Genomic DNA, 17,938 nt, shown 5'->3' with positions numbered 1-17,938 from the left:
TATCTCATGCCTCTCTCTACCCTCTGTGCCTCTTTGTGTTGCTGGCCTCAAGGTGTGGTTTCCCATGCCTCTCACTGCCCTCTGTGCCTCTTCTTGTTGCTGGCCTCAAGGTGTGATTTCCCATGCCTCTCACTGCCCTCTGTGCCTCTTTTTGTTGCTGGCCCCAAGGTGTGATTTCCCATGCCTCACTCTACCCTCTGTGCGTCTTTTTGGTGCTTCTTTCAAGGTGTGATATCTCATGCCTCTCTCTACCCTCTGTGCCTCTTTTTGTTGCAGGCCTCCAGTTGGACGAGAACCTGCAGCGTATGATGGAAGGAACAATGATGCGGAAGGTAAAAAACAAGTATTGGAAGAAGCAGCGGAACTTTAGACTCCAGGATGACTGCATGACCATCTGGTACGATTCCAAGAAGGCTGGGAAGAGCGGATCCACCTGTATGTACCTGCTAGGGATTTGCATGCAATGATCCTCATCGCATGTTGTGCTGACCTCCTGGTGGGGCAGGGGTTGGTCCTTTAAGTAGTAGCATGTCTAGATTGTGATGGGGAGCCCCACTTACCAGCTACCATACACAAACCCACTTCCCCCACCTTGCCCAGCTCCCTAACATACCCTCTGCTTTACTAATCAGTTTCTCTGTACATTCTTCTTACTGTGGGCGTCTATTCAGGTTGTATATTCTCACCTTAGGATTCACCTGTTCACACATGCTGAGTTAATCGAATTCAAACATTATCTTTCCTACACTCTGAGACACGGTGCCCGGCGTTGTATGATTTTACTCTGATTTGGGATCCTTCCTCTCAAATCTCTTACCTGCAAATGGACAAACAACAATAATGCCACTAGCTTATATGACCTCTGTAAAGGAGGAGTTCAAGATCTGACGCATATTTTGTTTGTTTGCCCTAACCCCACTGTAGTTGCCGCCAGAAAGCCATTTTTAAAACTAGTTCAAACAAAGTGTAACTCTACAAATGTACAGAGTTTGATTTCCACTTTTAAATTCCCTCCCAATGAATTTGTATGCTATAATCTGTTTACATTTTTGAAAACTTTTTTAAATTTGTATTAGGAGAAGTGTTCACAATTTTGCTGACTATTAAATGTAATCCTACTGTTTTATTACTCTATTTGTTGTTCTCAGTAGAGAACTAAGGGCCAGATGTAGGTAAATTTTATTTACCGACCTCTTAAATACCGAGTCATACCGACTCGGTATTTCAGAGGTCGGAAAATAAAAATACCGAGATGTAGGTAATTGCAGATGTGCAATTACCGAATCGGAAACAGTCGGTAATTTCCGATGTGGTAAATACCGACCAGTTAATGCCCATGCATTCCTATGGGCTTTGAAGCCCATAGGATTGATTGGGCATATACCGGTCGGTATTTACCACATCGGAAAATACCGACTGTCACAAGGGTGCAGGGGGTGTCACTTTGACACCCTCTGGCACCCCCAAAAGAGGCTCGGGTGCCATGTGGCAGGCATACCTGCCCTAAGGGCAGGTCTGCCTGTCATATGGCATAGGTGTGCATGCACACATGTGCATGCACACCAGAAACGGTATTTTACCATCAAGTAGTATTTGATGGTAAAATACCGATTTTGTACTGCTTGTGGGACTCAGAAGAGTCCCACCTACATACCAATTTTCCGGAATCAGTAATGATACCGACTCGGTATTTTACATACTCGGTAAATTTACCTATCGGTAAATTTACCGAGTCTGTAAATTACAGGGACCTACATGTCAAATTGCTTTTACCGGGTGGTAACGGCCGAATTCGGCCGTTACCACCCGGTAAAAGCCTACCTACATCTGGCCCTAAATCACATAAATATATGTAAATGTAAATGTAGTATACTTGTAAAGCGCACAGCTGCCCCAGCAACGGGGCGTCCCGGCGCTGTATAACTCTGGGGAACCCGTCCTGGCTTTCCCTGTGGGATGGTCCCTTGCTGGGAGTCCACAAGGTGGAGCCAGGCATCCCCGGAATTGGTGGGGCCGTTGTGGAGATTAGGCAAGCTAATGCCCAGAGTTGCCGAGTGGAACCCCTGATTATAGTAAGCACCGAAGCAAGAATTATCGAGTCCGCTGACCAAGGTCCACGACCCTGCCGCGTCGGGAATTGAACCCTGGTCCCGGGCTGACTTCTGCTCTCAGGCCTGCCGCCTCTAACCAGTGAGCCACACTACTCCACAAATAAATAAATAAAATTACTGTGGACGTCTATTCAGGTTGTATATTCCCACTTTAGGATTCACCTATTCACACATGCTGCAGGGTTTCTAAACAGGTTAGCCATTTGTTCTCGAGCACTAGCCAATAAATTCACATGCTTCAACTATTCCACAGGTCAGGCTGAGAACCCTCAGGTCATATAATGAAGTGGATCTGCTAATGGTGGTCGATGAATCTTTTTCCCTTTCTTTTCAATGTCATGTTCTGTATTGAAATGCTGCTATGTTAACTCTGACTGCCATGGGCCCTAGTCTCATGTTGAGGAATAATTCAGTCATGTGAATCAAGAACAGAATAGAACTTTATTCTTTCAGCTATATGCCTTACAATTTAACACTTGATGGATTTTCTATACAAAAATACAATCAAAATATACATATGGTGACGAAACATGGTCTAAAAGCACATACTTCATCAATTAAAATGTTGTTTTATGTGGAATTTTCAAGTACTACGGCATACAGACAACGCTAATGTTTTATCACAGATGTTATAACAAAGTGCACGTGCATGTAGAGTTCAAAGAATTGCAGTTTGAGTTACAGCTAAAATATTTTAATTAAATTGTGTCATCAAATGTTATTCAGTCAGTCAGTCAAAAAAGCTTTATTATCGGTTGAAAACCATAAAAGCACATGTATACATACGTTGGATAAAAACTGTCCATATAAAACAAGTAATACATACAGGTTAACGGGCCAAAGTCGTAAAATAATTTAGATAAAAATATTAAAAATGTTAAAACAAGGCAGGATCCTATACAGGTTAAAATCAGAGTGAGGAAAATTAGTCCCTGAGCTTATAATATGTAGGGACCTTCTAGGTTACAAAGATTACGGTGGGACAATGGGGGTAATTTGACTTTTTTTTATTTTTGCGCCTCTTGCGCACCACATAGCCCAAAGGTATCTGGAGGTTACAAAGACAATCAGAGGGGTTGTGTCGTATTTTAATATTCTGAATACATACCTATAATCCCTGAGGCCCCTGGACTTACATAATTGGACGATCCATTTGGCTCTAGCCCTGGAGTACAGCGAGCAGAAGAGCAGAACGCGCAGACCTGTCTCTTCGCTGCTTTCGCACCCCGGGCAAGCACTCGGACCGTGGGGAACATTTGTCCACTTGTTTGTAACAGCCCTCACCGGGAGAACTCCATGTCTGAATTGGAGATATAATTTTTTTGCCAGTGGGGGCTGGATATTGTCCAGGAATTTCTCGAATTGGTAATTGTCCTTGACCACCAAAAAGCTAATGGTCAGCCTACCCAAAGAAGGATTGGATAGTAAAAGGTGCATACGATAAAGTTTAAGTTCGGCCCCCAGAGCCCTCTTGTTGGTCGTGGCACAGGTTACCTCGGGAGCAGACCACATGTCTCCCCTGCCCAGTGCGTGGCAGATCTGCTTAACGGACTTCAGCCAAGGGATTTTTCCCACACCCCTTATGGACAAAAGTGCCCCTAGGTCTTCCCTATAGCTTAAAAGCTCTGGGGTGGACCAGAGGCGCCTCCAGTACAGCAGAGGACGATTTGAGATGACCTCCTGTATCTGGGTCAAACAAAGATCTAGACGTAGTGGGATCAAGGGTGTACTCAGGGGAAGTCGCGCTAGGCGCCTGATAAAGCTATTCTCGGAAGTGGACAGTGAGGTGACGTTGACATGGCCCCAGAGTTCGGCCCCCCCTCTCGCCTGGGCCTTGTATATTTCTACTGGCGGGCCCAAAGTTTTAGATGAGCACTCTTTGAAAACCTCTAGGATACCGCCAGAGGATTGGCCCAACTTCAAGTTAGCCTTAATCAAATGCGTCCCCCAGTCCATCCTATCATTTAGAGTTACCCCTAGATAGTCGAAGGTAGACACTCTTTCTAACGCTTTTCCATCCAAGTGCGGATGCTGACAATTACATGATTTTACATTAAAAGCCATAAACTTGGTTTTTGAAAGATTAATCTCCAGGTTTCTAGATCTGCAGAAGGAGCAAAACGCCTCCAATGTTCGCTGTAAGCCCATGGGGGATTTTGATAGCAAACGGGTATCATCAGCGAACATCAGGGCTGGTATCTTGCGGGCAGCTAGGCTAGGTGAGTCCAGATCCCTTGCTCCCTCCAGGTGTTTGATCAGACCGTTGAGGAACAAGGAAAATAATGTAGGGGCCAACACGCACCCCTGCCTCACACCCCTTTCCACCGGGAAAGGAGCCGAGAGTTCCCCATTCCTCCCAAACCTCACCCTTGCAAAATTGCCTTGATGCATACGTTTGAAAAATTGGCAGAGATAGACCGGGACACCCATCTCCAATAAAATCGCCCAAAGCTTATCCCTCTGGACCAAGTCAAAGGCGGATCGAAGATCCACAAAAATCAAATACAAACTACCAGCCCCCATGGTCACTGTCTTCCAGTAGACCAGCTGGAGTCTAAACAGTTGGTCGATGGTAGAGACCTTAGCGCGAAAGCCCGCTTGGAGGGGAGTTAGGATGTGGTGTTCGTCCATCCAGCTCTGCAGCCTCGCTACTAAGAGGCGGGCACATAGTTTCTGTAAGACATCGATGAGACTGATAGGGCGGTAGTTAGCTGGGTCAAGAGGAGAAGCCTTTTTGTCGATCGGGATAATCTCGGCTCCCAGCCAGGTTCTGGAAACTCCATACCAAAGAGAATGGCATTAAAGAATAGCCAGATATAAGGGACCCAAACCTTCTGCTCGCTCTAAAATAAATCACCCGGGATCCTATCTAGGCCCAGGGCCTTACTAGAGGATAGACCTTTGAGTGGCACCTGGATTTCAAGTATAGTAAAAGGGGACAAGTCAGAAACCCCAGCTTCCAGTAGTGCTCGAGCAGATGAACTCTTCAATGAAGGAACTAAGTCTTCAGAAGATGGGAAGTCAATGTGGGAGAAGGGAGGCTTGAAGTGGGCTAACCAAACCTCTTTGGAATTATAGCGGACGGCCCCTCAACCGAGCCTGATCTAACTAAATTCCAAAAGGCCCTGTAGTCACGTCCGTCCAGGGCTTCTTTTATACTTTCCCATCTAATCGCCTCCCATTCCGACCTGGACTCTGAAATCATACTTTTATAGGTTTGTCTAGCTGCTCTGATGCTCAGCACAGACCCAAATGTAACCTCCCTTACAAGTGCACGTTTGGCTGCCCTACAGTTTTTATTATACCATTGGGCCCGATTTTTATCCTGTGGCTTATTGATGGCTGAGGTGTAGCAGTAGTTGGCCAACGTCGAGACGAGGTTGGTGTGAATGCGCTCTAGATCCTGGAAATAAGGCAAATCATAATTGTCCGCAGGGAGTTTAAAAGCCTCTGCTAGAGAATGGGCAACATGTCGATATAGCTCAGCAATTTTGTCAGGAGCTAACACAAACTTAGCCCATCTAATGCGTCGGCCAGCTGCCACTGAGATTAGGTTAAGATCAGCACAGAGCTCCATTACCCCCCTATCGTGTTGGTGTCCCAGAGTAGATTTTAATTCAAGTGACAAAATATTATGGTCACTATCTACCCTCTGAATTACAGTAAAGGCCTTCAGTTGAGACCAGTATTCCACATTGACCATGATGTAGTCAATGGTTGTGCTTTTCCCCACTCTGTTGTAGGTACACGCGCCTGGTACGTCCGGTAGGAGCCTGCCATTACATGCCCTAAGAGAGTGGGTAACAAGCAGTTTATTAATCTGGAGGGCCATGGGCATTAGGCACTTTGCCGGGTACATGGAGCACTCCTGGATGTGCCAAGACGAGTCCTCGTCTAGAGTAACAGAAGAGATCCCATCCAAGGGTTCGAAGTGACAATTAAAATCACACCCTATAATTCTATGAGTAGGTGAGGGAAATAAGAAACAAAGTTGATCAAGGGCTTCTAACGTAGATGACCCCAGTGATTGTGGCGTGGGGCCCAAATAAATGTTAAATTCCACCACCGTCGTAGCATCTGGGAATTTAAGTGCTATACAGAGGATATCCGGGGAATGAGAATCAGTTACTTTAACTGAGCACCCCAGATGTGTGGCTACCCAAATGCACAATCCCCCCGAAGGTCTTCCCCTGGTACCCTGCACGGCCGGTATGTAGAATGTTGCGAAGCCCACCCTTAGGGGGGCTGTCAGCAGCCAAGTCTCTTGGAAGAGACACAAATCATATTTGTCCATCAACTCCCCCCGCTCCGGAATGGATCGCTTTGAACCAAGCCCTGCTAGATTCCAGGACCCAATTAATGCTCTACGAGAACCAACCCCTTCAAAACTAACTAAAGTGGATTCTGCCCTATCAGAACCGGCTAAGGTAGGTAGGCGAACAGTAGGAAGGGAAAGTCCTGTAACAGTAACCAGCTTCAATGCAACCCCTGGGGATCTAGTCTTTAGACTTGGGCTTGGCACGGATGCGGACAATCCAGCACCCAAATGTTATTCATTGCCACATTTTTTCGGTCCTTCAGCATACTACTCTTTTCCAATGATGATCCGTTTTTCGCTAACATGTCACTAAGCGAAGAATGCCGTTACTGTTTAAATATGAAGCAACAACAATATAAATATGTTCATGATTTGGGCAAAGTTGTCAGTACATATCCAATATCTAATATAATAAAACAAAATGCAAGAACGTGTACAGTTCAAGCCACATCGCACCTAAAACAATTCCACAATTAAAATGTTGGCTTGCACTATAAAGCTAAACATTCTCAATAACTCCAGAACTTGTCTTTGCAGTGAATATACCCTTTCCTGCACGTGGCCAGACTGTCCATTGATAGGAATCTATAGAGGTAAAAAAATCCTCATCTGTCCTAAGGCAGAAGGCTAGTGCGGTCCTAGTGGAGACAATCTAATAATGCCTAAATAAAGAGAAAAGCCACCTTTGTGTGCAGTAACACATTTTGTACAAAGGAGCAGAATCCTATCCTTTCCCCAAACAAACACTCACAGAATTCACTTTCCCATGAGAACTTTGCACACCTGACCTCCCTAGTCAGAACTGGATATATATAGTCTGAGTTTCAGTTCTGGGTGGGTCTGATCCAGGTAACGCTTACCGTCTAGGCTTAATCTGCTGTCAAAATAATCACCCAACATGTCACTCTATGAAAGATATAATGCTGAAGAACTGTAGTTACAGGCAAGTAGGCTTTTGATCACCTTTATCCAACATGAATCCAACCATTGATGCACACAACTTCTCCATCTAAAGCCCTTCTCTGGACCTAGGTTCAACACAGACCCTTCCTCATCACCAGGCATTTCCCACAGTTTTTCTCTATATGTTACTCCGTTGCACGGTTCTTCTCTCTTCATCTTGTCCAGCTCCTGTGGAACTGTTTTCTCCTCTCCTTGTCCAGGTCCTCCACATGGTTCCAGTCTGCTCCCCTAAAACCAGAATCTACCTGTGATTCCACTCTGTTCTCCTTATCCAGTATCTGCCGTTCCTCTCTCCTCACCTTGCCGTCACATCTCTAAGATTCCCGTGTGATTTCTCTTTCCTCTATATGTCCAGATTCTGTCTTCATTGATTCTCACCTCTTCTCCAGCTCCTCTGTATGACTCTTCTCTCTTCTCCTTGTCCTGCTCTTCTATGAGATCCAATGCTCTGCCCCTTGCCCAATATCTATCTGAGATTGCCTTTTTAACTCCCTAATCCCATATCTATGATTCCCATCTCCTCTCTCTAGTCTCGTCCGTCAATGATTCCTCTCACTGGAGAAGTGTGGCTCAGTGGTTAGAGGCGGCAGACCCGGAATCTGAGATCGACTGTGGACCAGGGTTCGATTCCCCGCCTCGGCGGGTCTCGGGCTCATAAATTCCACGGTCTCGACAATTCTCGCTCCGGTGCCTACTCGACTCACGGGGTCACACTCTGCGACTCTGGGCAATAGCTTGCTCAATCTCCACATCGGCCCCTCGCGGCGGGATGCCTGGCTTTCGCCTTGTGGATACCCTGCCGGGGTATCTCACAGGGGAATACCAGGACGGGTTCCCTAAGCAAGCGCGGAGATGCCCCAGGGTAAGTCCTGCGCTATATAAGTTTCATACATTTACATTTACACACATTCTTGCCGAGAGCCTTGGATCACTCATTTCTCCTCTCTGTGCCCAACTACTCTCTGAACGTCCATACTCCTCTCTTGAAGTAGAATCTCTATATGAATCTTCCCTTCTTCTTGCCCAGCTCTTTTGTGTCATTCATCTCTCCTCCTCTTACCCGTCTACTCTTTGTCCCCTCAGATCCTCACTCCTCCCACCTCACTATGATTCCACTCTAACTTCCATCCTTCATTCCACTCTCCTCTTCCTGCCTTTCTCATCTCTATGTTTCCTTCATTATTCCTCTCTCCTCTCTTTATCCAGCTGCTGCCCATGTATTCTCTCACATTTCCTTGCCCAACTACTCTGCATAATTCTTCTCTCTTCTCTGTAACCTGCTCTACTATAAGATACCTTTATTTATACTGAAGCGCATGTTTGTTTCGCCTGCTCAGCATTTTGTTTTTGTTTTACTGAAACAAACTTTCAAAGGAGTGATGGTGAATGGGATTTTTTTTCAAGGGCTGAGCCAGTTGAGGCTCTACCCTCGGATACTCTTTGACTCAAATCAGCAGAACTGTGACCTTGACGGAGTGAGAACATCATCCTTTTTTGGTGACATTCCTGTTCTCCCAAACTCTCAACCCCCATGCCTGGCACACTAGTTACAGCCGGTTCCTGGGTGGCCTATTGTGGAAAGACTGCCCAAAAAATGACAGGCGCCACGTTTGTACCTGAGTTGGCATGACCGTCTTATTCAGGGTACCATCAGTCAGGTGGTGGACATGCAACCAGTGGAAACTCCTCAGGGTATGCCATGGGATGGAGTTACCTCCACCAGATACGGTGCTGACGCAGCCACCCGGTCCAGAGTGAATGGTCCCGTAACAGTCCTGGTTAACCATGTGACAGACCGCCATGGAAACTGAAGCAAGCCTTCATTGAGGATTGAGTATTATGCCTCAAAAACACCAGTTCTGTCTCCCAGGCCCCAGAATGTTAAAGAGACTATACACATGGGTGCTTAGAGATATATCCTGCTTCGATGGTAATTTGTGTCTTGTTTGCTGTCAGCATTTACACCAGGGATGACGATTTTGAGTTTTTTTTTAGAAATTCCTAAGCGTTTGATTTAGAGGCTCTGAATTCCATAGAACATATGTTATGTTATGTTATGTTATTAATATTTGTACAGCGCAACAGCTGCCCCAGCAAAGGGGCGTCCTGGCGCTATGAGAAGGCAAACACAACACAACATCAGTCTGGCGCAGAGAAGAACCTAAATTTAGACAAACAATAAGGTTTTGATAGCGCGTCTAAACTGAAGAAGGTCATCAATTGCCCGAGTCTCAGAAGGGAGGAGGTTCCACCACTTCGCTGCCAGTACTCGAAAGGAGCGGCCGCCAGTTCTACTCAGCCTGAAGCGTGGAACCACTGCCAAGTTCTGGCCCAAAGATCTCAGAGTCCGCAAAGGGACATAAGGAATTAAAAGATTCGCCAGAATTTGGGGAGACATACCTTTGAGGATTTTAAATGCCAGGCAGAGAACCTTGAATTTAATCCTCTGAGTTACAGGGAGCCAATGAAGCGAGTGCATCGTCTTGGAGACCGAGCACCGTCTGGGCAAACCTACCACTATTCTGGCCGCAGCGTTTTGACCTCGCTGCAGCCGAATAAGTTCAGCCTGATTTATCCCGGCCAAGAGCGAGCTGGCGTAGTCCAGTCGAGACAGTACTGATGCCTGAACCACCAGCTGTCTGGTGGGGGCATCAAAGAATCTCATTATAGGCCTTAGCCCTCTAATAACGCCATAGCAAGAGGCCGCCACCCTCTTGGTGTGGCAGATAAAACTAAGTGTTGGATCAAGCCAAACCCCAAGATTTTTTATCTCCGATACCGGAGAGGGGGTCATAGCGCCTCGAATGCTGAGATGAGTCCCTTGCTGCACTTTCCATGGTCAATACTAGTCTTAGAGAATATATATATAAACTTATATGTTAAGGATGAGGTGTTGATGCCTGTCTCCAACGGGTACTTAGCATCACAAAAAAACAATTAAAAAAGGGTTTAATAAAATACTGGTCCTGAAGCATTTACCCTAAACTCAAGTCACTACTTTTGGTTTGAAGTTCAGCAGTTTTTAGGTCTGGCTTCGCAGGCCAACAGTTTGCCAGAGATACTGTCACCACTTCAAAATATACATGAGGTGGGCTTTGGCTCCCCCTAGAGGAGTATGGCTCTCTCACCCAATGCTATTGGCTGTATATTGTGTCCTTCCGCCTCCAATGCAGTGCTTACACCTTTGTGTGTAGGGGAATATTTTACATCTCAAAATACACTGAATAATCACATATTACATTCTTTATCTCATGGACGCATTGTACACAGAAAGCACCCTTTATTTGCTTTGTTTTATCACAACAACAAGCTTCTATTCAATGGGTTAATCCGGACTGAAAATGCAAGCCAGACGTATTCGATTTGCCAGTCTTGGTGCACAAGGCTGAGGTGCTGGGGACTTTGATAGGCATCTTCAAGCCCTCGGGCAAGCAGCCACATGTGAGGCTTCCAGGCGCTCTGCTGTGGCACCCGAGGCCGATGTCATTTGTGCCGAACCCCGCTCTCAGATCCTTGCCGCATAACAGTTTTTTTTCTGTGCCAGGTACAGGACCCTCTTTCTTATTTTTCTTCAACTTCAACTGTGGTATTGAAGCTCTTTTCACTTTTTTTTAACCTTTTTAAGAGTGAAGCCACTCCCCCTTAGAATGGTGATTGCACTACAAAACAATAAAACGGAAGTCAAGTTTATACAATAAATGAATTCTTTCTACAGCAAACAACATTAGGGAAGTTAAGAAATACCTTCCATTCTGGATGGAAGTGGCTTCCTGCAGATACAGGCCCGAGGGCGACTGGCAGCTTTGGTTTGCATAGGTTAGCTATCAGTGGAGTGACGCTGCAAGTACCACGTTTTTACTACAACATTAGTAGGGCTTACAGAGTAATGATTGTGAGCACATCTTTGGAGGAATGTTGCATTCCTCTGAAGCATGGTTTGCCAGGATTCCTCTTCCATTGCACAAGGATTGTGTTGACGTCAAGAAGGTTGACCTTGGTTGACTTGTCACCTCCTTAGCAGTACCCCAACTCTGAAACCTGAGTGAATGTCCAGGATCACAGTCCTGACCACTGACTGTAACTTTAACCCTTGACGTCACTATAGCTTGACGCCATTGTCAGAGCCTAGGGTGGTGAAAAGTGACAGATAGTTAACAACGTTTAAGAACCTAGAATATGGAAGGTAAGGTCATGCCTAGGACAAGCCCCCAGCAGAGACCTGAGAAAAACAGGAAATGAGTTCACAAAGTGATAAAAAAAAGTGCTGCCTCAGCAAAGGTAAGACGTAGGCTCCTTGGCATCATTTCCATATGTTGGACGGGCCAGGCCTGAGCACAGGTAAAGACGGGGGCTCCCTGGGGTCATTTCCATGTGTTGGACGGGCCAGGCCTCAGCACAGGTAAAGACGGAGGCTCCCTAGGGTCATTTCCATGTGTTGGAGGGGCCAGGCCTCAGCACAGGTAAAGACGGGGGCTCCCTGGGGTCATTTCCATGTGTTGGACGGGCCAGGCCTCAGCACAGGTAAAGACGGAGGCTCCCTAGGGTCATTTCCATGTGTTGGACGGGCCAGGCCTGAGCACAGGTAAAGACGGGGGCTCCCTGGGGTCATTTCCATGTGTTGGACGGGCCAGGCCTCAGCACAGGTAAAGACGGAGGCTCCCTAGGGTCATTTCCATGTGTTGGAGGGGCCAGGCCTCAGCACAGGTAAAGACGGAGGCTCCCTGGGGTCATTTCCATGTGTTGGAGGGGCCAGGCCTCAGCACAGGTAAAGACGGAGGCTCCCTGGGGTCATTTCCATGTGTTGGAGGGGCCAGGCCTCAGCACAGGTAAAGACGGAGGCTCCCTAGGGTCATTTCCATGTGTTGGGTGGGCCAGGCCTCAGCACAGGTAAAGACGGGGGCTCCCTGGGGTCATTTCCATGTGTTGGAGGGGCCAGGCCTCAGCACAGGTAAAGACGGAGGCTCCCTGGGGTCATTTCCATGTGTTGGAGGGGCCAGGCCTCAGCACAGGTAAAGACGGAGGCTCCCTAGGGTCATTTCCATGTGTTGGGTGGGCCAGGCCTCAGCACAGGTAAAGACGGGGGCTCCCTGGGGTCATTTCCATGTGTTGGAGGGGCCAGGCCTCAGCACAGGTAAAGACGGAGGCTCCCTAGGGTCATTTCCATGTGTTGGACGGTCCAGGCCTGAGCACAGGTAAAGACAGGGGCTCCCTGGGGTCATTTCCATGTGTTGGGTGGGCCAGGCCTGAGCACAGGTAAAGACAGGGGCTCCCTGGGGTCATTTCCATGTGTTGGATGGGCCAGGCCTGAGCACACGTAAAGACGGAGGCTCCCTGGGGTCATTTCCATGTGTTGGACGGTCCAGGCCTGAGCACAGGTAAAGACAGGGGCTCCCTGAGGTCATTTCCATGTGTTGGATGGGCCAGGCCTGAGCACAGGTAAAGACGGAGGCTCCCTGGGGTCATTTCCATGTGTTGGACGGTCCAGGCCTGAGCACACGTAAAGACGGAGGCTCCCTGGGGTCATTTCCATGTGTTGGACAGTCCAGGCCTGAGCACAGGTAAAGACGGAGACTCCCTGGGGTCATTTCCATGTGTTGGACGGTCCAGGCCTGAGCACAGGTAAAGACGGAGACTCCCTGGGGTCATTTCCATGTGTTGGACGGTCCAGGCCTGAGCACAGGTAAAGACGGAGGCTCCCTGGGGTCATTTCCATGTGTTGGACGGTCCAGGCCTGAGCACACGTAAAGACGGCGGCTCCTTTGATGATGCATCTATGATGCATCCCTTCCAATGTGCCACTGATCTAGGGATTCCGCCACTGCCCAGAGCATTGCTTGCGCCTTGGATATGATGTCTTCCAAGGAGCCGAAGATCACACGCAGAGTCTGCTTGGCCCCAATCGAGGATGCTGCAGTAAGGCTTCTCGGAAGGGGAACCACTTACGCACCACCCTCTTCTCAAACGTGACGAGATTTCAAATGTGCAGTTTTGCATTGCGGATTGGCTGCGGTGGAGGCTGCCGCGAGCCAGACACGCCGGCCCCTCCCCCGGGACAGTGCCAGTAATTTCCCTAAGAGCTTTCCAGCCGCAGGAGATCCAATCAAGGTAAGTGGAAGCAGGTCACCGAGGCCACCATCAGTCCTTGTCCATGAGCTGCATTGCTAATGCTTGGCTGCCAGCAGGGCTGAGCAGTGCGGTCAGCCGAAAATGGACATGGGGCCAGGGACCGCGCAGCAGTGAGCGGCCACAGACATCTGAGCACTATGCATCATCTGTCAATCACATGCTATCAATCATCCCCTCTTCTCATCCAATCACCGTTTTATCGCCAGTTTCCTGCCGATAAAACGGCGATAATTTTAACACCGGTCCTTGATAATATGCCCTGTATTTTTTTATGATCCCTCGATATCTAATCAATTTTACTTTTGATATTCTGTAGTGGAAATGTTTTTCTATGAATTAATGTATTTAATGTATTGTACCAGGCACAAGAAACAATAAAAAAAAAATAGACTCTTTCCAGGGCCTGAAGAAATATGATCACATCCCCCTCATCCTGATAGAACCTCGTGGTCCTCTTGCCGGCCTGCGCAATCTTCAAACCCAGCTGCATCCTTCACAAAGCCATCTAAAGTAGCAGCCCCACTTATCTTGCAGTCAAACTCAGCATCTTGAGTGGCTCTCGCACCCAGGCAGCCTGGACCCCTTCAGACTGCAGACTAAGAAGAGTAAACAAGAAAAAAACAAGGCTGTTTCCATCTATGCACCCTGGATCTGGACTACCATCCTCGTATTCACCAGGACCGCCCCAATTCTGCACCAATTTAGAAAAGAGTTCAATATGCACCACTTTAAAGAGCACAACATCACAATGCATTAACTGTCCACAACCCCATGTTCAGTTCATGCTTGTCTTTAGCTCTACATAGTGCTCCGTTACATTTTGGCACGGTTTGCTCTACAAAAATACCACCAATATGTATACATATTTCCAACAGTGCTAATTAAGTCAAATGCAATTTGCGATTCCTTATTTTGCGTTTGCATTTAAGGAATCGCAAATTTTGCAGCAGTCTGAGTGCATTATGTTGGGAAGTCCGACATCCATTTGCTGTTTCCCCTCTGAGGTGTGTCTGATATTTGAATATACAGCAAACCTAATGTAGAGAATGAATTTAATCCTGCACAGCCACATATGTCCTCGAGGAACTTGTGGCGTTCTGTGCAGCTGTTTTTGCGTAAACCGTGCATCGATCTGCAAAGCCAAGTAGTCTGGTGTTGACTGCCAGCCTTTTGCCAATCCTTGTTTTATCCTGGTTTTTGCAACACTTTGTTGTTTGGGAAGCTGCCGGGCCCTCATCAATCTAAATATAAAACATTGGCAATGGCTATGATGTTGTTTTGTTGTCCAAAAAGCACACATTGACATAGTATCCCCTGGCACTGAAGGGAACTACTTTGTGTGCTGACATGCATCTTGTGAAAGGGCAGCGAGCTGTAACTCATAGTGAAGTCAGCCAACGGCTGCAGTGAACTGACATTGGGCCATATGCATCAAGCACAAATGCGTTCGCAAACGCTGAAATTCGCAGAATTTCGGCGTTTGCGAACGCATTTTTGCTAAAAGGTATGAATGTAGCAAATCTGCGTGCAAAATAAGGAATCGCAAAACTTGCGCTTCCTTATTTTGTGATTGCATTTAAGGAATCGCAAATTTTGCGATTCCTTAAATGCAATGTAAGAAGCACCAAAAAAGTGCAATTTCGCCTTAAGTAATCGCAAATTACCACCAACTTCAAGTTGGTGGTAATTTGCGATTTCTTTGAAAAATTCACTTTTTTGAATATTTCAAAGTGCCATGTGAAGCACATACATGCCCATAGGGCATGTATGTGCGCCACATGTGCACCCATGCTTATTTCAGGGGTGCAACAGGGTGTCCTTGAAATTGCATTCTCAATTGCGATTCGCAAATTGCAAATCGCAAATTGAGAATGTCTTCCCATTCATTTCTATAGGCCTCCAGGCCCATAGGAATGAATGGGGAGGTATTCCTTAATTGCAAATCGCAATTTGAGATTCGCAATTAAGGAATATGTAGGATTCGAAAATTTATTGCAAATCCTACATACATAGCATTTTGCAATTCTCAAATAGAGATTCACCAAAATCACTATTTGAGAATCGCAAAATGACATTTTGATACATATGGCCCATTGTCCCTTGATGCATACTGGAGGGGGTGGAAGAAAAATGTGAATGACAGAACCACAGACTAATGGATGGCGTCTGGCTGAAAACCCCTGTAAGTAACTATGTCATACACATCATTTTAGTAAAATAAAAAAAGCTGTTGGCCAAAACAGACTTGAAAAAGCCAATCAATCTGCCATTGGCTGCCAGTCTCTTGCCTCTGTAAAAGAAGTCGAGAAAGAAAGAAAGGGGAAGGCAAGAAAGAAGGAAAGAGATCTAAAAGAGGAAAGAATGAAAAAAAGGAAAGAAAAGGAAAAAATTGGAAGAAAGAAGAGAAGAACCAGGAAAGAATGAAAGAAAGAAGGAGAAAGACCAGCAAGAAAGAAAAAAGAAAGCAAAGAGAAAAAGAAAGAAAGAGATGCCACAGGCCTCTATCAATCAATCAATACGGGGGTTTAAGCTTGCTACTCACCCGTGAGGGTCTCAAGGCGCTGGGGAGGGGTGGGGGTGCAGCTCCAATCAGCCGAGAGCCAGGTTTTAAGGCTCTTCCTGAAGGTGTGCGGGCACCAGGCCTTTAATCATGTACAGTACCTTGGCATTAAATAGACCCCCCCCCCCCCAGGTATTGAGGCCCACCTCTGTCCATTGGGTTACCTCCTGTCGCAGATGGAGCGCAGTGCAACCAGGCATCGCCAGGGCTTGCACGGGGGATAATTGGTGGTGTAGGTGGTCCAGCAGGCTCTTACCACATGCATAAGGATGTTACCTTCGCTTCTAGGCACCAACACTTCCAAGCCCATCAACAACTGCAATACCTCTGGCGAAGAGGATCTCCTGAACCAGTGCACCAACTCAGACATACCGAAACCAGTCTGCCAGCGTGCCGGCCTCTGCAGTTGGATTGGTGTCACTACAACGCATGCTTTTACCACACATGCCTTTACAACGCGGTTTTTACCACGCAGTCCATTACAACGCATAATGCTTTTAGGCGCTGGATAGTGAATTATTTAATTTACTATTCCAACTCCAGTCCCCGTGGATAGCAGGGAAGGTGTTGGATAGTATATTAAATACATTCCCTATCCTAGAGCGCCCCCCCAGCGCATTGCGTTGTAATGGTTTGCGTGGTAAAAGTTGCGATGTAATGGTAGTGCGTTGTAAAAAATTCGTTGTAACCGTGCTACACCCTGCAGTTGAGCCGCGGCGTAATAGTATCCGTAATTCGGGGCGCCGGACCACCCTCGATCAAAGGGACATACAATTCAAAGATCGCCGCCCAGCATCCCCTTTTATTCCATATCAATGTGTTCAAAGTGAGCCGAGCCCCACGAAGAACCCCTCGGTGAACAGAGCAGGGATGGAGGAGGAGAAACAGAGCACTCTGGGGAGCACCGACATTTTGGAAATTGCTATAGGGTCCATAGGAAAGAGTAGAAGGGTCACTTGCAGGGAAGTTAGCCAGTGGCTAGAATAGGCTGACCCATTTCCCCATGCTGTATGTGTAGTGGGCGGAATCAAAATGTGAATGACACAAGAAACGACCAATGGATTAAAAGAGGTGGCTGAACCCCCCTTTATGTATCTATATTGTACATACAGTGCCTAACGCCAGACCTCTGAGTCCTACCCTTTCGTGTTTGTTGCCATTAACAGGCGTTACTGCATACAACTTTAGACAATTGAACAAACGGAAATACATTTTATTTGTGGAGTTTTGTGCAAGTTCATCAAATAGTCCGAAAATCATTAACTTTGCAAAAATAAGCTATTTCAGAGGGATTGAGTCATAACTTCATAGGTACCAATACAGCTTTTTTATCATATTATCTATCTGTTGTATGATAAACAGGTCATGAATGTGTATTGAGACTTTATCAATAAATAAATAAATAAATATGGCACAAAACCCCAAAAGATCCTATATCTACCAGCTAAGATCAGATACTCAACCTCAGTGCACTCATCATGGCCTCACCTATGACGTCACAGCGAACATCACTAATGGCACCAGGTATGACATAGTCAATGTTGTCACTAATGGCATTTCGGTACACTACCTTTAACTATATTTTCCAGTTTCTCTACTCTACACTAAAGGTCCACAGATCCCCCACTGTTTGCAGTAGTCGCTACCCCATAGTACATAGCAGGAGTCACAGTCCAGGACTAATACCTGAAGGGAAGATGTAGTGAGCATTTAGTAGTGGGAGAGAGTGATTGTGTAGGCGGTTCACTGTTTGCATGCGTGTAAGAATGAATAGTTGTGTGAGTTGGCAGATGACCAGAGGCGTGTGTGAGTGAGTGAAAGAATGTCAGTTAGTGGGCTCGTTGAGTATTTGACTTGTAT

The 17,938-nt window shown here is 46.6% G+C and overlaps 1 protein-coding gene across 1 annotated transcript in view; it reads left to right on the top strand.

Annotated features, from left to right (window-relative positions):
• The first annotated feature begins 284 nt into the window (after nt 1–284).
• The window catches only part of PLCD4 (phospholipase C delta 4), a 244,806-nt gene continuing 227,152 nt past the window's right edge, over nt 285–17,938 (top strand). Inside the window, exon 1 of the mRNA XM_078683514.1 lies at nt 285–435. Coding sequence (XP_078539640.1) covers nt 306–435 — 130 coding nt within the window. The 5' untranslated portion in view covers nt 285–305. The remainder of the gene's footprint in view (nt 436–17,938) is intronic.

This window comes from Lissotriton helveticus, chromosome 3_1, assembly GCF_964261635.1.
Source record: "Lissotriton helveticus chromosome 3_1, aLisHel1.1, whole genome shotgun sequence".
NCBI classification, from domain to species: Eukaryota; Metazoa; Chordata; class Amphibia; order Caudata; family Salamandridae; genus Lissotriton; species Lissotriton helveticus.
Note: the sequence above shows the minus strand (reverse complement) of the source record. Positions and strands in the feature narration are given on the sequence as shown.